This window comes from Chelonia mydas, chromosome 1 (assembly GCF_015237465.2).
Source record: "Chelonia mydas isolate rCheMyd1 chromosome 1, rCheMyd1.pri.v2, whole genome shotgun sequence".
Classification (NCBI taxonomy): Eukaryota; Metazoa; Chordata; order Testudines; family Cheloniidae; genus Chelonia; species Chelonia mydas.
The window spans coordinates 323,215,644-323,235,369 of NC_057849.1; the positions used below are offsets into that span (position 1 = coordinate 323,215,644).

General features: G+C 42.8%; 1 protein-coding gene across 5 annotated transcripts in view; it reads left to right on the forward strand.

Annotated features, from left to right (window-relative positions):
- Positions 1-17,058, forward strand: part of SLC26A5 (solute carrier family 26 member 5) — a 42,395-nt gene extending 25,337 nt beyond the window's left edge. For 4 of the 5 annotated variants that reach the window (XM_037889194.2, XM_037889195.2, XM_043551962.1 and 1 more), the window contains 10 exons: positions 4,639-4,752; positions 5,098-5,175; positions 5,907-6,002; positions 7,724-7,830; positions 8,817-8,886; positions 11,886-11,978; positions 12,692-12,802; positions 13,830-14,036; positions 14,456-14,510; positions 15,202-17,058. In XM_037889194.2, coding sequence (XP_037745122.1) covers positions 4,639-4,752; positions 5,098-5,175; positions 5,907-6,002; positions 7,724-7,830; positions 8,817-8,886; positions 11,886-11,978; positions 12,692-12,802; positions 13,830-14,036; positions 14,456-14,510; positions 15,202-15,377 — 1,107 coding nt within the window. In that variant the 3' untranslated portion in view covers positions 15,378-17,058. Of the gene's footprint in view, positions 1-4,638; positions 4,753-5,097; positions 5,176-5,906; positions 6,008-7,723; positions 7,831-8,816; positions 8,887-11,885; positions 11,979-12,691; positions 12,803-13,829; positions 14,037-14,455; positions 14,511-15,201 lie in introns of those variants that run through there. The other variant, XM_037889196.2, reaches the window with a different exon arrangement.
- The last annotated feature ends 2,668 nt before the right edge of the window (positions 17,059-19,726 follow it).

The window sequence follows — 19,726 nt, forward strand, 5'->3', positions numbered from 1 at the left end:
AAAATGTAAACCCCAAGAACCTGATCTAATGCCAACGTCAGTCAGTGGTAGTCGTTACACTTAATTCAGTGGACATTAGGTCAAGCCCTTAATGATCTATCACCCAGTTATCTGAAAAATCACCTCTCATGTTCTGTTCTATTCTGCATAGGTTCTTATATTGTGCTTGTCACTGTAGTGTCTGAAGCACTTTTCAGTAGTGCATTACCAATGTGGCTAACATCTGTCCTTTGTTCTGTAATCCCTTCTGAGCCATATGTCTCATTGACGGGGATAAGATCATCCCTCTCACTCCAGCCTCTGTACGCTTGGTAATTGGGTCAGAGTGGCATAAAGGGACCCTAAAAGCCCCAGTCCCTAGTACAGGCCCTCTAGAAGACAGCAGTGTAAGGTCATCCTCTGAGGCCCCCCTCACATGCTGTGGGAATGAGAGGGATGTGTCGGGGACAGGGCCACAGCACTGCAGAATTTCTGGGCAGTGCTGAGCCCCAGGCGGTAGCCCAGGGAGGTTGCTGTAACTTAAGCCCCCAGGGCTGTCTAAATTACACTGGGGTCTCTCCAGCCACAGAAAATCCCAGGATTAGGAGAGCACTAGGTGGCTTTAAGCTGCTTTAGGCCTTGTCTACACTACAGAGTTTTGTCGACAAAAGTTATGTTGACACTCAAAAAGTGCTATAATAAAAATTGGTATTGCATGTTCACACTGACTCCCTCTGTCAGCAGAGCGTGTCCACACTTGGGGTCCTAGCATCAACAGTATGAGCAGTGCAGTGTGGATACCTATCCCACAGTCTAGCTCAACACCTTCTGCCGCTAGATCTTGTGGGAAGGTGGAGCGGATCATGGCACATCTTGGGACCAGGCTCAGTGTCCCATGATGCATTGCTTTCTGTCCCAGCATTCCATGGGCTTCTGCCTTTCTTTCGTGGCATTTTTCAACAGCCCTTTGCTGTGCACACCGGCATCTTTGTAAGAAGGGATAGATCCCTCACTGTCATGAACACATCATGGATAGCAGTGCAGTTAATCACAACGTTCCTAACTGAAGAAGACTCCCAGTTTCCTGACATGCTGTGTGATCTGGATAGGAGCAACTTTAGATTGCTTTTGGCATTCACAGAACAGTTGCAGAGGGTGGACTGTCACTTTGGGCCTCGGGAAACAAGCACTGAATGGTGGGATCGTATCATCACACAGGTGGAAGATGACGAGCAGTGGCTACAGAATTTTCAGATGCCGAAAGCCATCTTCTTGAAACTGTGTGCAGAGCTCGCCCCAGCACTGCAGCGCAAGGACAACAGGATGAGAGCTGCCCCATCGGTAGAGAACCATGTGGCAATTGCTGTGTGGAAGATGGTGACTCCAGGCTACTACCAGTCGGTTGTGAATCAATTTGGAGTCAGGAAATCTACCATTGGGGCTGCAATAATGCAAGCATGCAAGGCAATTAATTGCATCCTGCTACGAAGGACCGTGACTCTGGGAAATGTGCATGAAATAGTGGACGTCTTAGCAGAAATGGGCGTCCCTAACTGTGGAGGGGTGATAGATGTCACACACATTCCAATTTGGCCCCAAACCACCTTGTGACAGAGTACATCAATAGGAAGGGGTGCTTCTCCATGATGTTGCAGGCGCTTGTGGATCAGCATGGGCATTTCACTGACATCAATGTGGGGTGGTCTGGGAAGGTGCGTGACACGCATCTTCAGGAACACCGGCCTATATAGAAAGCTACAAATGGGGACTTTCTTTCCAGACCAGTGGAGGATGTTGAAATGCCCATAGTGATCGTGGGAGACCCAATGTACCCCTTACAGCTGTGGCTCATGAAACGTTACACAGGAAACCTGGATAGCAGTAAGGAGCAGTTCAACAACATGCTGAGTAGGTGCCGGATGATAGTGGAATGTGCCTTTGGCAGATTAAAGGGCTGCTGGCGATGCCTTTATGGCAGGTTAGACCTCAATGCGGGCAATAATACCCATGGTCATAGCTGCATGTTGTACGTTGCATAATGTTTGTGAAGCTAAGGGTGAAAGGTTTGCTCAGGGGTGGGGTGTTGAGTCAGACCGCTTGGCTGCTGATTTTGAGCAGCCAGATACCAGAGCTATCAGAGGAGTCTAGCGGGGGCCAATTCAAATCAGGAAGTCTTTGAGGCAACACTTTGAAAATGAGAACCAGTAATGTATATCTCTGTGATTGGTGCTTCTATGTTACGTTACATGTAGTTTTCCTAGGAAGCAATGGCAATTTGAGGCCTTACATTCCAGTAAGCAAATGATGAAACTGCCTGTATATGTATTGGTAGTGCCTGCTATCTCAATTTGTAGGAAACAAATTAAAGATGACGCAGGAAAGTTCCCTACAGTGGGGGAAGGAACAAAGCTGCTCTGCCAAGGAATCTTCAGCAGAGGATTACCGAGTACCTCCAGGAAACTTTCCTGGAGATCTAGCTAGAGGATTCCCACGAGATCTCAGCATGCATCAACGCCCTGTTCCACTGTAATGAATAGCTACACAGGGAAATGTCCAGCACACAAAAACACAGCCAGCCTCCCACATTTCTATACCCTGAACCCACCCTCACACGACACAAACCGCAGCCACTTTTCCTCTCCTGCTTCTTCCTCGCTGGAGACCAACTGCTGAGACTGGCTAGACACCTCTGGAATGGAGGACAGTTCCTGGCTTCCTGCCCCACCGGTTGATCCTGCCAGGAGCTCCACATCATTGTCTAACTCCACCTCTTCATCAATGACTTTGTCCTCCGGGTTTGGTCCTCTTTCCAGTGCCTCCAGGCCCGCTGAAGTATCCAAGGGGCTCTTGGCGATGGAGTTGGGGTCGCCACCAAGAATAGCGTCCAGCTCCTTATAGAACTGGCAGGTCTTAGGTGCACCACCGGAGCGAGGGTTTGCCTCCCTCACCTTATGGTACGCCTGCCTCAACTCCTTTATCTTCGCTCTGCACTGCAGCATGTCCCAACCATAGCCCTTTTTGCACAGTCCTTGAGAAATCTGCCGAGAGGTATCAAAATTCCTATGGCTCAAGCGCAGCTGGGACTGCACAGCCTCCTCTCCCCATATACTGAGCAGCTCTGCAGTGGTCCAAGCAGGAGAGCATTTGCTGCGATAACCTGCCGCGGTCACCTGGGAAGATGCGATGACACCTCTCCACGCTCAGCCAGCAGGAAATGGAATTTCAGAAATTCCTGGGCCTTCGAAGTGGGAGGGGCGGATGGTGGTTTACCTGGCTGCAGAGAAGTGGAGTTCAAACTGCTGACCAGAGCAGTCGTGATGGGCATTGTGGGAACCTCCTAGAGGCCAGTTAAAGCAATAAAATCAAGCGTGGTGTCTGCACTGGTATTTTGTTGACAAAAATTTTGAGCAAAAAGCCTTATGTCTCTCGTTGAGGTGGTTTTACTTTGTCACCAAAATAGGGCATTTTTGCTTTCAAAAGTCACATTGCAGTGTGTACGCATCAACTGTTTTGTCGACAAAAGGCAGCTTTTTGTTGAACAAACTTTGTAGTGAAGACAAGGCTTTAGGATCATCTCCCCCTGGGCTGCAAGTTCAGTGCTGAGCCTCTTAGAGATGCAGCACAGAATCTCACCCGGGTTATCATCTGTCTGCTCTCCCTTGCTGTCAGTTCCTTACGGTAAAATCTTTGGAACTGGCAGGAGAGTACTGTTAGTAGAGGTGTCCTGCGTCTCACTGTGACAGTTTCCCCAGGTGAAATTCTGTCCCCATTTGAGTCGGTGGGAGTCTTGCCGCTGACTTCAGTGGGGCTAGGATTCCACCGCTCCAGAGCACAATACCGGGCTTCTGTATTTGGTCAGGTCTTTGCCCTTAACCATGGTGGGCCTTGTCCTGCACCTATTGAAGTCAATGCGAGTTTCACTACTGACTTTGGGAGCATGATTAAGCCCATCAGTTTGTGGTTTTATGGTTTTCTTCTTTCACCCAAAGAGACCATGGCCCAAATTCTGGGCTGGTGTTACTGGGCACAGTTCCTTTGTCTTCTGTGGAGCTACATCCATTTACACCAGCGGAAGATCTAGCCCCATAAATCTTATTCACATTTTGTATGTCATGTTAACAGCTCCCTGGTGAAGCAGTGTGCCATATATATACATTTGCTTTTATTTTTCAAATATTATTTACACACACACACACACACACACAAAAAATGATTGCTTCATCCACCACAGAAATGCAGCCATCTCTGGGATAACACATGACAGCTGTTTTTTAACTACACACAACAGGGCAAACTAACTAGGGTAGAGGAAGAAGATGTTGCATATAATTTGAATACTAGAATCATAAAGTTAACCCCAAGTTAAGCCTGAAAATGGACAATTTTATATAATTCTATATGTTTTACATTTCAGAATTCAATCCATGAATCATTGCTGTGGAAAGATGGGGAAACAGTCCCTCCACACCACCAAATACTATGTTTAATGTATGATTCAATATGAGCCAACTAGTGTGTGCACTGCTAGCACAGGAGATAATGCCCTGTTAGGAAATTATGTAAATTAGAAGCAGCTGTTAAAGTAATATGTAGAAGTAGCCTACATCTGTATTTGTAGAATTGTTCTGCATGATTCTTTTGATTTCTCATCTGAAACAGGAACTTATTGCCTTGGGAATATGTAATTCTGCAGGATCCTTCTTCCAAACCTTCTCGATCACTTGCTCAATGTCTCGGAGTCTTGTTCAGGAGAGCACTGGAGGGAAAACTCAGGTGTGTCTGTCCAAATGTTTAGGCCAGGGAATATTTACTTTCTGGAACTGCAGATTTTGGAGCCTGTTGCTTGATAAGATTTCCTGGTCTTCTGGCCTCTGGTTGGTCCAGAGACAGTGAACGGCATTTCTCATGGTATTGTAGTCTAGCCAAGGCCAAAGTAGAAGCACAGAGGATGTATCAATATGAAACTAATGGAGCTGGAATGAGGGATCAGAAAATCACTGAACCTCCAGTATTTCAGAAAGCGCAATGCAGGCCAACCAGTAATGTTTGCATTCTGTCTTGTTGCCTTCGGCAGTTTTTATTCTTCAGAAATGTGATTTCTTGTACCTTTTTGTTCAGATTGCAGGGACGCTGTCCTCAATCATGGTTCTGTTAGTCATTGTGGCTATTGGTTACCTCTTTGAACCACTACCTCAGGTATGGGAACTTCGCCTTTGGATATTGTGTGTATGAGCAGAAGTCAACTAGCTTTGCTTAACTATCACAAAATCTGTATCTAAATGAATTAACAGCTTAGGGCCTAATCCTAAAAAGTGCTGAGTGCCCTTAACACCCACTGAGGTCAACGGGACTGAGGAGGGCACTCAACGCCTTCCAGGATTGGGCCCTGGGTTGGTGGGCTTTTGGAGTTTTTTTAAGTTAACTTAGAAAGCAGACTATAGCGAAGGAGTCAGAGCACTCCTCTTGTGTTTAATACTAGCCATGTTAGACGTTTTGTTCCTTCTGAGAAATGAAAATAAGATCACCCTAAATATGTACACTGTGTACGGAACTGAGAATTCTTGAATGGGATGTTAAGGGAGAAAGAGGCTATCGAAATCTATCAGCGGGGAGGGAAGTGATAATTAGCACACAGATTTATACTGTATTAGTTTCTTTTATTCTCTTGGATAATTGTATCTATGTTTCTGTTGGAATGTATGCAAGATAATATGCAATCCCTAAAGCTTTAATAGGCACAGTATCTTAATGTGTAGCCTGAAAAGTTGTTGTTTAAAGGGAATGTGCATTTAACAGGCTTGCAGGTTGGTTCCCATCAATGGTATAAAGTGCATAAACATGGCCATTTTAATGATGCCTTGGAAAGCTATTTCTGAATGACATAGTTTTCAAGGGTAAAATAAAAATGTCATAAAATTTGTTCCTAGACTGCGCTAGCTGCGATCGTAATGGTGAATCTGAAAGGAATGTTTAAACAGTTTGGAGATATAACACATTTCTGGAGAACCAGTAAGATCGAATTGGTAAGTGAAAATGCTATCATAGTGTAAATTAATTCCTTTTTTTTTCCTACTTTTTTTTAAGCAACAGTTCAACATTCCCCAAGAATCTACAAAAGAGTGGAAGCTTTCCAGGCAATTATAAGTGTATTGTTGTATCAGATGAAGAAGTTACAGTACAAAGGTCCAGCTACGCTAGGAAAATGACCTGTTGCTGACAGCAGTTGTGAACAGCAGATTCCTGCTCAGCTAGTGTTGAAAGTAGTTTGGCTGCGGGTGGAAGCAGGACTGTTTTTCAGTAATGTTATAGAAAACATGCTAGAAATCGGCTGAACGTGCAAAAGCCTTTGGATCCTACAGGTGTCCCTAAGTAACATGAAAAACAAATCCCCTTGTGCTCTCCTCCTTTATTGCCAAGGAATGGTTAGCCTGACAGTGGGCCCAGGCCAAGAGTGACATAGACATAGAATATCAGGGTTGGAAGGGACCTCAGGTCATCTGGTCCAACCCCCTGCTCAAAGCAGGACCAATCCCCAATTTTTGCCCCAGATCCCAAATGGCCCCCTCAAGGATTGAACTCACAATCCTGGGTTTAGCAGGCCAATGCTCAAACCACTGAGCTATCCCTCCCCCTGAAGAGGCATCACTTACTCTTTGTGATTCCATGGTAGCAGGTTAAGTTGTTACCTGGTTCACTGTTGGGGCTTGCAGCAACAGCTGCTGGGGTAGTGCCCCACTTGTCTATCGAGGGAGCTGAAAATGTGTGCAAGACCTTTTCAACCATAGAAATGCCCACAGACACTGGTTACCTGCTGGGCAGGAACTGGGGCTGCAAGACTGGGTAGCAACCACTATTGTATATACGGAGTAACCCTGGGGTTGAGACTCCTGAAGTCACCTGGACAAGGACTTCACCCATGGAACCACCATCTGACCTTCACTGCCACATGAGACCTGAGAAACTGCTGAGCCCTGGTCCTGCTGGCTCAAACATGCCACTGGGCCTCTGTATGTAGAGGCGCAGGCCCTACCATCCTCCAAACAGCAGGAGCTCCCTTTTTCCATAACAAGCTGCAAGCCTGCTGTGCCTTGTTTAATCTCCCCAGTCCCTCTGCACTTTCCTGATTCCCTCCCACTCAGATAGCACCATAATTCATCACTCTTGAGGGCTTCACTGAGATGCCTGTACTGAGTTCTTGTGCCCATTCTGCTACCTGGGTGTGTTTAGGGTTGCCAACCCTCCAGAATTGTCCTAGAGTCTCCTGGAATAAAAGATTAATCTTTAATTAAAGATAATGTCATGTGATGAAACTTCTAGGAATTCATCCAGCCAAATTTGGTAACCCTAGGTGTGTTGGATGATACCAAACATCAGCACTACTGGTATTTTGCTGTGTAATCAATGTATGGTGAGTCTTCTGCTCAATATAATGATAATATACAATCGGGCTACTTGTAATTCCCCTTGCACTGTTTGTCTTTACAGGACCAGCTTCATAGGAGGTTGAATCTCTAACACACAGTAAAACATGTTCTACAGTTAATGCTCTTTTTACAACTCACATGTCAAATTATAAAACACTCCAACGTATCTGTCTCAGAGGGTATTGCCTTGCAGTATATCAAGGAGAAATGTTACAATGTGACCTCGCCTTGAACTGTGGTAGTGTATATATGTGGGCCTGAGCCATGTTAACAAAAAAAACTGGATGCATTTTAATATGTAGCTTTTGTTTGATGTTTAGGCCATCTGGATTGTAGCTTTTGTGGCCTCTGTTCTCCTGGGACTAGACTACGGCTTGCTTACTGCTGTGGCGTTTGCAATGATAACCATTATTTACAGAACACAAAGGTCAGACTTTTTTTCTCCTCTTTCTCAGAATCAGGGCTTTGTGGTGGGTTTTTGTTCCCTTTTTAAAAGGGAATGAAATAAACAGAAGTCCCATTTCATGAGTATAGTAGAATCTGCTTAATTGGGTTATCCAGGGAGTGTCCCGGTGTCCCAATTCAGGGCCCAGTTCTGTTGCTTCAACCACAGAATGTACATAAAAGACAGCAGGTAAAGTCTATAAATACTGTTCTAAATGAAACTCCAGGAATATGCAGATTCTCTTTCATTTTTAATCTGTATTTGATCATTTTTTATTAAAGCCCTAGAGCTCAGAATTTCAAACTTGTTTAATGCCTGGCATTTGTCAAGTGCATTACTATTAAGTGGAATTTATGCTAAGACTGGCCCAATTAAGCAGAAGTCACTGTCATGTGTTAGCATTTGATGGGAGATGTCCCAGTGGGGGCAATGTTGGGTCAATTCTGGTCCAATGTTAGGTAAATTCTGAACCCACATAATATACAGTTAATTCTCTGGGAGCTGAGTGTTCAGCATCTTACAGAATCAGGCTCTTCCCTCTGAGAAGCAGGATGCTTCTTTGAAACTGTGGCCCAAGTTATCTGCTGGTGTGAGCTGGCATAGCTCCATTGTAGTCAATGAAGCTGTGTCAACTTACACCAGAAGAGAATTTGGCCCTGTAGCATTTGCTGGCCAGTTGCAGCAGTTGGCCCACCCAGCTGGTGCCTATCAGTTGGTGGTCATCAAACAGGCCGGATATTTTCCAAATGCCCTTTTTATTAAAACAGACTTAGACTTAGTTTGATTCATGGCTTAATCACCACATGGCACCGCTACTATGTTCTTGCTGTAAACTTCCTCAAAGCGTGTTTTGATTAGTCCGTACAGTAGCCATACCTGGTGTAGGTTCCAAAGCTGTTTTTTAATGTGCGTTCTTTTCAAGTCTGTGAACTGTAATATTGAGACCTTATGCATCCATTTCTCTCCAGTCCACAGTACAGAATCCTGGGTCAAATTCCCAACACAGACATTTACTGTGACGTGGAAGAATATGAAGAGGTAGGAATGTGTTTTCCTGTATTAAGTTGTTGTTAAATTGCTGTTATAGAGCATAGTCAGATTCCTGGAATGGCTGAACATTCTTAATTCTGTAATTGTATGCATAGTGGTGAGAGCCTCCTGCGGTGAAACTAGCCGCTCTTACATTCTTCTATGCTAAGGTTACACTGTGGGGAAGCAAACTTACTTTGCTTTAATCATTTTGTTTCAGATTTTAGTGTTTTTATAATAAATGTGCATGTACCCATGTGGATGGTGTGGTTTATATTGCAGGGTATTGCATGACAAGTTCTGGTGCAAAGACCACCTATAATAGCGGTCTTGGTCTACTAATTGATTGCTTAGTTTAAGATGCTAAGGTTTATATAAGTACCATTACTAATACCAGAACTGTGTATGAACCCATTCAGGGTGAGCTCCATGAGTCGCTTTAGCTATATTAATGAAAACCTACAGAACCAAAGACCTAATTTAGTCTATTTTTAGTAGAGCTGGGCAAGTGGGTCACAATGGAGAACTTTATTCTATGAACTCCACTTCTCTCTTTTCCAGTTATCCATGACCAGCCTTATTTTCACAAACATATTTATTATTTGATGAATAATTTCTGTGAGCATAACGTCACTCTCTGGCTTACTCTCAAGGCTGTTTTGTATCTGCTGTTCATGCTGTATGAAGTCACCAAAGTTGCATGGTATTCCTTCTGCTCTTGGGGAATGCCTCCCAAACTCATAGGGAGCTTTCAAGGTGGTTGCACAAACACTCCTGGAGCTAGTACTTGTGCATTATTTATGTATTTGCACAAGTGCTAGCATCGCTTTTTTTGTTTCCTTTTCATAAACATGTTTAGGAACACCATTCTGTTGGCAAGAAGGGGATATAAATTCACTGTTTTGTATTCAAACACTGGCCAGGAATTTTTGCAATCTTTGCCCAGTTCTCATCAGGGGAGCTGCTTTTGAAAGGTCCATATGCCCAGATCACTAAGTGGCTGTCTTTCTTACAAACCTGCATTGAACAGAATGATGCTGGAATCCTAAAGCATTGTTCCCACCAGAAGTTGTTCGGCTTTGAACAGAGTGACAAGAAGATGTCTGTGGGTATGCTGACACCCACACAGACTAGAGCAGTCCCATATCACTGCTCTACTAAATGTCTTGGGTATTCCCTCCCCCAGGGTCTCTGTTGTAAGCATGTGCTTGGGCAGCGTATGGCATGCCAGACCTCTGCTTTGGGCCAGAGCATTTCAGTTTAAAGTGTCGGAGAGTCTTCTATTAGTGGGTCTGCATATTCCCATTATGGGTAACTTGTCACCTGGTGCTACCTAACTGCTTCGTCAAGCATTGCCCATTAGAGCGCACATACATCGCCCTCCTACTCTTCCCTCAAGCGATTCCAAATATTCTGACTTCAGTATTGTTTTTAGTACAGAGTAGTTTTTAAATCTAGGTAGTTCAGTCTATCTCGTGAGGTCGGTTCTGTGTAATGGGGAACCAAAGAAGAGGCTGGGTTTTCAGAGATGTGCTTTGTGCCCAACTGTCTTCCTGGCATCAGAGAACCATTTTAGACACCTTAGGTGCATGGGGTAAGGCCACGCTCCTGGGAGTTCTATTTGCCAGAGTGTTCTGTCCTGCCCAGAGCGTACTAGGAGAAACAGAACGGACTGTAGGTACTTCTAGGCTGTCTAATGGTTCCAAGACTAGGATCTTTATCGGTGCTGGCTCCTTCTGTTAAAGCTGTCAAGGCTTCAGTGGCACTGTTCGTGAAAAAAGGCCAAGTGCCTACTAAGAAACTTAGAGCCATGTAAGCACCAGATGTATCTGTTCTGGAGAACACTGTTAGCAGTGCCAGATATCAGACTATTTGGATCTATCCAATTCTGACATGGCCTCTGCAGTTCTGTCTCTGAAACCCAAGTCAGTTCTGTTTTCCCCTTTAAAGACCAGAGGTGCAGAGCAGAGTATTTCTCTGAATCCAGTACTCCTCAAGTCTGTGGGGCCAGCTCCTTCCTCTTGTTTCAGGACCATCCTCAAGTCCAAAGAACCACTGAGCTATGCCATTCAGATCGAAAAATACCCCCTCATATAACCTCCCCTCAGAACATTAAGAAGCGTTGCAGGGAGTTGTGGGTTACGTGTGCTCTAACAGGCACTGTTTGGAGAAGATTCTACCATTAGGCAGCACCAAACGGCACTTTATCCATAAGTGGGAATATGCAGGGTCACCTCAAAGAATGGTTACAAGTGAGTAACCTTCATTTCCAGGTGCCTGTGTAAACAGTTGTAAATCTGCTTTCAAGGGGATTTTATTAACAATATCAGCGCAGTTACCAGACTGGGGGGAAGGAGGTGTTTCTGTAGGAATAGTTAAAAACAAAGTGCTTAAAACTGTACAAATCTGAGATAGGTTACTGTGTTTTCCATTTTTGTCACTGAGGACATCATAAAGCAGGTCAAGAATGGAAGAAATAAAAAATTATTGGAAAAGTATCGATAAAATCAGTATGGAGGAAGAAGAGAAGCATTTCTAGAACTGCATGATTTCCTTATATTAAATAATACCTAGCATTCATAGCAACATCAGATTTCATTTGATTTTAAATTATTTTCTTTCATTGTTAAAAATATAAATGCAAATATTACGTGATATTGATCTCACTCAATATTTTATTGTATTATGACTATGGGAAGGTCCTTCTAATTTACTTTCCATACAGTAGTAGGTGGGAGTATATTTCCCTTTTGTTTGCAGCATGCTATGACCATCATTCACTCTGTTTCGTGGCTGTTCTAGAGACAACAATGCCATTGGTATGGGTATCATTCCGTGACATCCACATGTGCAGTGGGAAGTTGGCTTATGTTGTGTATTCTGTGGTTCGGGCAATGGATATTTGTGATCAGTCTTGTGACCGTGTATGTGGCAGAAATATAAATGTGGGCTTTCCTTCCAGAATAAATAGCACTTAATTTCATGTATTATAATGTTTCTTTCCTTAGGTGAAAGAATATCCTGGAATAAAAATATTCCAGGCCAATGCCTCCCTCTATTTTGCCAATAGTGAATTGTACACAAGTGCCCTGAAGAAAAAGGTGAGTAAAACCAATTCCTTAGTATTCTCTCCCCTCTTGAATTAGTGAACTGGTCTCTGAAAAGCTTTAAGGTTAATCCTTTTGTGCATCATCTTTCAGCTCCATTGGTAAAGCCTCTTCCCTCCCTATATGAATTGTGGGGTGAATATGAAATGTACTTGTTGTTTGATTCTGTGAAGGGCACTGCATACGAATTGTCTACATATACACATTACTTCACCCACCACCAACATGCCATCATATTTGGTGGTCAGGGGTTTAGCACCAGTAACATGTATGTTTAGGGGACAAGACTGCATTGGCAGGGAATGACACACATACTAATCTCTCAAACATTTTTCTGTAGCTTCCCTGATGAATCTTGTACAGTTGAGGTGGGTGGTGCTTGTTTTCACAAAGCAAATGGCATTGACGATTTATATCTGAAAGCACTTACCCCCTATAAATCTCTCACTCAATCAGTGTTTCTGTTGAAACTGTCACTATTTGATTTAGAAAAGAATTGTGGTTCAAATTTCCACCTCATTGTTGTATTAACATGCTGATTCCAAAGATTATTGCTTCTTTCTTTGTACATTTCCCCTTTAAGGGAAGCTGTATAGTGTAATCTTATGTTATAGTATGTTAAGGTGATGAATTTGGCCTTTGAATAAGTAACATGATAGTCCTAACAAGTTGAACCTCATTTGATTATGCCTTGCCTTATGTGGTAGACTGGAGTTGATCCATGTGCTGTATTGGCAGCAAAGAAAAAAGCCGAGAAAAGGCATGCCAAGGAACTTCAGCAGACAAATGAACACAGGAAGAAAGCAGTCTTGAAGCTTGTGAGTGCTAGAGTAAATTCTTGCCTTATTTTTCTTTTTTTCCCCATCTAGCAAACTAGCTTGTTGTATTGGCTCTTTATGCAGCGTTCGTACAAGAAAGTTACTTGAAAAAGGAAGGCTTAGAAATGTGTGTTGTGCAGCACAGACCGTTTTTGTTAGAAAACGACATCAAAAAAGGGAATGTCACTCAGAAGACTTGTTTTAGAGAATTGTCTAAAACAAGGCTTAGTGAGATCTAGGAACAAAGGAATTGCCATGCTGGATAAGACCAAGATCCATCTAGTCCAGTCTCCTGTCTGACAGTGGCCAGAGGCTTTAGAGGAAGGTGTAGAAACTTCACAGTAGGCATATTTGGAGTTATCTGACCTAATGTGGACTAATCTGAAATTAATTCAAAGTAATAATGCTGTTAAATATAAATATTTCCATTTCTGCACACAAGAACAACTTATTGATTTGGTTAACAGAAAAAGGGGGATCTGCTGAAAAGCAGAGTGTGATGACAAGGACTATCTGAAACTTGTGCACATTTATGTGCCTATTCTCTGTGGGAGCTGTTAGATGCTCAGTGCTTTTGAAAATCAGGCAGGTGCCTAACTATGGGATCAAGAGCCTACTTGTAGGCTCTTATTTTTCAAGATTTTGGTCCAAGGGATTTTTATTCTTGAATACATATGTTACAACAGAATGAGCTGCTCGTGGCTCTGCTAGGCCAGTCTGGTTATTTCCATTGCCAGAGAGAGGTGAAAATGCTGATGTAAGTTTTTGAATGCAAACGGTAATTCACAGCAAGGTCATGTCTTAGATCTATTTGAACTTGCTACATACAATTGGCGCATATGGAGAAGTGGGGGGAGGGCTAGGTCTAAGTTCAGATATAAATCCTGTGAACATAAAAATGTGGGGGCGTGGGAGGGTGGTTTGAACCCATAAACCTTATCGGAGGCTGAACGAAGCTTGTGGAAAAATCGTTATTGCTGATGTATGTATTTGTCATTAAGCTCTTGGGTTTTATCTTCTCCTATAGACTAGTGACATGGGAACAAGCGTAAAACACGAGGTAATAAATGATGAGCTTCCCCTAAATGGAAAATCTGCCGATGCTAATGCACAAGACACATCTCCTGATGAACTTGAACACTTTATGGAGCCAATGACAAATGTTCACTGTATAATTTTGGACTTTACACCAGTGAACTTTGTGGATTCAGTTGGAGCAAAAATGTTAAAATCAGTAAGTGGTATCTTTCACATTCCCTCCACCAAAATACATGTCATGTTTTTGTAGGGCACTAAGAGGGCCAATCAAGATGATCTTACATCAGACTCGAAAGTTAAAACCTGTCATAATTAATCTTTGATGCTAAGTTCTTGCTGCTATACTGGGGAACGTGTAATCACCTTGTGCAACTCTCAAGTCAAGTTAAGCTACACTGTGTGTGTGTGTGTGTGTGTGTGTGTGTGTGTAAAACCTATAGGGACGGAAGAGGCAGAAGATTAATGCTGTGCAAGAGCCATTTTAAAAGAGAAATAACCATTAAGCAGCTGAACGGCTTTTTAAAAAATGCATTATGTATATTGTCTTATACCAGTGAAATTGTGATATGTACAAAGGTATTTCTACAGATTAAACCTCCATTTAAACTTCTGCAGGTTATAGAAGAATATAAAGAAGTTGGTGTTTTTGTGCGTATAGCCGGCTGCAGTGGTAAGTTGTAGAGTTTTGGGGGGATTTGGGGGGGGTTGGCATCCATCCATGGATTTTGTATTGCCAGCCATCACTGTAGGGTCTGAGCGCCTTCCACATTTAAAAAAAAAAATTGGTTTGAGAGGAGAATCAGGCCCTAGTCCACCAGGCCATGACTGGTGCCAGAATAAAACCCTGATTTAGCAAGTTCTTCAGAGGCTTGATCCTGCTGCCACTGACTTGAATAGCCCTAAACATGTGACTTCAGTGGGACACCTCATATATGCCTCAAGTTAGGAGCATGCTTAAGTACCTTGCTGAATCGGGCCTAACTCACTCTGTTATAGTCAGTTAGTGGAGTCACACCATAGTGTGAGGAGAATCGGGTGCCAGAATGTTTCCTGACATTTGGAAGTTTATCACTGTCCCCTGAGACTGATCATCAGTATATTATGACGGGATGAAGATGTGCTATATACACACAAATACATCTTTAACTAGAAATCTGCTCAGCTGTACATTTAAATCTTGTGTATTTTGCCTGTAGCATTATTTGGCTTGCATCTTTTTGTCTCAAATCTGTCTTGAACAGGAAAACTTGAGGTTGGGAAAGCTACAGGCTATCTCCCTCCCCCTTAGTTAATCTAAACAAAAATACAAGGCATGAGATACGTGTATGTCCTGGCGATAGTTTAATATATTTGCTTTACAGGCCCTGTTATGGATGATCTGACTCGACTTAATTTTTTTGAAAAATCCACCACCAGAGATTTGCTGTTTCACAGTGTTCACGATGCTGTTCTCTCCTGCCAGCTGAAGGTTGGGTCTGTTCCACAAACTGCCTCAGACCTCTTTGTTACTACTTCACAATCACACATGGAGAACTGAAATCTGCATAATTCCATGAGAAAGTGAGACTCTGTGAACACTTAATTTGCACAGTATAAACAGAGCATAAGACTGTGCACCTCTACGGGTATACTCTATAGAGATGGGATAGTTTATTTGCTACAGGAATAATGAACAAAGTTTGCCGCCTTAATATTTTTGAACTGTGCTCTTCCTTACCTGAATCCAGGTGTAACGTAAACCAACATGCAAACATTTTAGTTGTATGTTATTGAAAATAATGTATTTTGCTGCAGACAGGATATTAGAGCATTCTGATGGGGGTGGGTTAAGTTTTTAGAAACATGGCATTAGAGGATATTGCGCTAAGCTGTGTATTAGTTCACTTTGGATAAAATATTGAAACACCTGGAGTGAAAGTAATGGACAAATTGATATGTTGCACACTGTTTCCAGCAAAGTGGGATCTTGCAGAAAATGCCTTTTCTGCAATTGCCAATGCAATGCAGTGTACCACTGCCTTAAAGGGTTTTCTTAAACTGCTGCCAGTGTGTATATAGGCATAGTTGTGAACAAGAAATCTACTAGCTGGATTTGTGACATTTCATGCTGCTGTCATTAACTGCTGTTTTCTTGAGCTGGATGGTACAGACCACGTTCCTATTTTTATATTTAACCTGTCTCAACAGTGACCACTTGGTTCTCAAAATATTCTCCCCATTTTGGCTGAATTTCAAACCAAACATAATTAGTATATTACTGTTCCTACTAAACCATTCCAGTGCTGCAGTTGAGTCACACCTACTAGAAAATAGCAAAGAATTACCAAGTCGTAAATGATTGAGAATAATCTGGTTAAACGGGGTGTGACCAAACTGTCTGAGACAGATGAACCTTCTGCAGTCCCTTTTAAACTGCTACAGGCAGGTAGTCAAGGCCCAAAACATAATTAGATGTGGAAGAAGAGACCTATTCAGTCATCTACACCTTCCTGCTCCCTGTGCAGGCTTGTCCCTGATCCTGCTTTTAAATGCTTTTATAACATGAAGTTTTGCAAAACTTCATATGTATACTTAAATCGATGAAAACTTGTTCAGATTTAAATATTCCGTGACACCAAGGGCAACCCTCCTAAGGCACTGATGTTACTTAAAGTGAAACTCCCTGCTCTCTTTTCACTCTAATTTTAATTGCTGTAGCTGAAGTGAAAATTGTAAACCTAGCAGAAAGAACCTGCCTTGACCCAGCTTTTGTATTTTTAGAGCTAGACTCAAGCATTGTTGAAACTCTTGCACAAAGTTTCTGATTTAAGGACAGTCAAGTTTTCAGTTTTTCGTTAACCATAAAATGACCCTTCATTTAGTTCCATCATAACAAAAGTTCTGTGCTCTAGGGCAATACAAAGTATGGTTAGGTCTGTATTTAGTTGGCTTTATACATGAGCCATGCAGAGGTAAGTGCCTTGCCTCTGATCCAGCTGGCAACACAGATGGGCAAAATTTGGCATCAGCAATGAAGCCATGACTGGAAATTAAAAGGATTAAGTGAATGTACTTAATGTATCACAGGAGCATTTTTGTGCCAGGGTAAATTTTGTAGTTTTAATCTAGCTAACATCCTTTTGTATCAACATGCAGTATATTTTTTTAGCTGTACAGTTTCTTCAGTTAATGTCAAAATTGTCTGTCTTCAACATCCCAAATAAAGATGGGTTCAATGACTTGTTTTTCTTAATCCTGCAGCAGTGCGTTAGGAGATACACATAAAGATTCTTTATCAGCTACTGGCCATGGTTCCAAAAGTGACTAGTGACTTTAGGTGCCTTGCTCTAACAGGGGTCCCGCTGTCAATGGGCAGGAGCTCAAGCACTTTCTGAAGGTTAATTGCCTTTAACAGGTGCCATGTTGGGTGTTCAAATCTCTATAATCATGTTGGAAAATCTGAAGCCATAAAGCTTGGCTATAACTCTTCTGAAAGGATGAGAGATTGCAGTAGGAACATAACCTAAGCTCTTCTAAAACATCTGTCCTAAATAATGGACTGAGAAAGTCATCCTTTTTTTAAGTGAGTGGTTACCATGGTGCTGATGTGCCACTGGGAAGGGAAGGGGAGAAGCTCCAGAGGGGTGGGCTGCCCTATACAGAGTCCTTGTGAAAGGGTAGAAGGAGCCTCACTGTTGACTCTCCTAGCAACCCAAGAATGTTTTCAAGGAATCCTCCTCCAAGGGCCTGAGCAGTTCATTTACATCCTCTTTGCACAAGTAACACTGTGATCTTTCCCTACTGTCAAAGCCTGGTATAGCTTTTCCCTGCACATGTCACTGTTTAGCTTTCCTGAAGAGGGAAACTTCCTGAGTGGAATAGTATTGGAGACCAGTTGGCTGCAAGACTACTGCTGGAGAGCAAGGAATATGGTCAGAAGAGGCTGTACTGTTTGAAAACAGCCTTTAGTCTAAAACTGGAAGGAGCTAACTTCCCAGAAACAGAAAGCATGTTAGTTTCAAGGGAAAGAATGGGCCCAGAAGACAAGGTATTAGTTACTTTATCACTGTACAATACTTCAGTATTTTAAAAATACAGAGACCATGGTCTGCTAAATCCTCTGGCAAAAGCACCCTTAAAAATGGATACAGGATACAGAAAAAAAGAAAATTAATATTTCATATCCTTTATTTGCTTCAGCCACAAGAGTTTTTAGGATAATGGCCCTGTCTGACACTCTTAGCTGGTATGAAAGAGAACTCTCTTTTTGGGGGGAAGAGGAAAAGGTTAGTTGCAGCAAGCTGGAGCTGTTTTTGTTGCTGCTGTTACTCTGTGTCCAAGAGAAACCAGCCTCAAAGGCAAAAGCAGCAGTTAGAAAATGCAGCTTGTGTGTCTGAGGTTGACTCATTTGTAACCTCAGTGCTTGAGGAACACAAGCACAGCACAATCTTCTTAATCCCAAGATCTGCCAAACTTGTACCCCTGTCAGGTGACTTACTTACAGTGCTGCTTTAAGCTGCCTCCTGGGTCACATGCTCACAAGCAGTGTTTCAAACATGTGGTTTTCAAACTTACTTGACCCTGCCACCCTTCTTTATGTCTGTAGTAGTTTATGCCCCGCACCATGACACAAGTACATATACTGATAAAATTATGCAACTTGCTAAATATTAAAAACAGTACAGCATTGATTCAAGCAGAGCCATTTAAGTGTATAGTGCTCTGGCAGCAGCAGAGAAGGGTGGCAGTACCATCCTTACCTCTCTGCTCTGCCTTCTCACACCCCCTCAGGATACATTTTGAGAACCTCTGTTTTAAACTACACAGTCTTGCTAGTTCAGCCAGACACTTATTCATCAGAAGGTAAAAGGAGAGGGACAGGAAAGAAGAAATAAGGTGGGGAAGAAGCAGCACACACAAGGTGTGTGACAGCAAGATCTAAAAAGTGGTGTCCCAGCTTTAGGAGGTGGCAATGGCATTGGGTCCCTCACTTTGGTCAGGACATCTCAGGATAAGGAGAGAGGCCCAGCAGTGTAACAGTAGATCCTTCCGAACATGGTGAAGCTCTCACTCCTTCCCATCCACCTGTAGCCCTGACAGCCATTATCATTAACTTTAAGAATGCCAAAAGTGTGATGGGCAGAGTAACCCAGCTCTTTATTTTGCCCACTGTCTTTCAGTCCCACATTCCTTTTGTTTGGCAGCCACGATCTGTGTCCTTGCATTATGGCAGAAGGCCTTTTTGTTTGGACTAATTCTGTCTGTCTCCCGTTATAACCATGAATGCTGATGGGAAAGGTACTAAGATGACATTTTAGGAACCCACCTTTCAACAACTGAGTTTACAGTTTGCCTGCTATAGCAGCATTAGGGGTTAGTAGTAAGCACAGGCTGGGTACATGACACTCTTCCACTACCCTCGAAGCAGCCTCTTCTACTGTATCACTCCAAGCAGCCAGATTTTAGACTTTCCCTTTAAAAATACAGCTGCTGGGGATGGGGAGACCTCTGACCACTCCTGGGCCTCAAAACTAGCTCCTTAACTAGCCTACTCCTCACCTAAAAGCTGGGACACTGCTCTGCTCTGCGTAGCTGACATTTAGATAGTATTCGAGCACCACATTTTTATGTTACACCCTCCAAGTGACTTGGTTTGGGTTAAGTTGTAATGATAGGGGGGCACCACCAGAAACCAGAAGCTTGACAGGAAGAAAATGTTTAAAACCAGTGGATTTGGATTGCATATTAAAACCTTAAAATCTATTTGGTTTTACTGTTAAGTTTGTAGCAGGTTTTTCAGGGTCGTAAGCATCCCTGACTGAATGAGTCTTGCATCATTTTCCACTATAGAAGCGATTAGTCAGTGTTGAACACACTTAAAAAGAAAAATAACTAGCTACTAGCCTG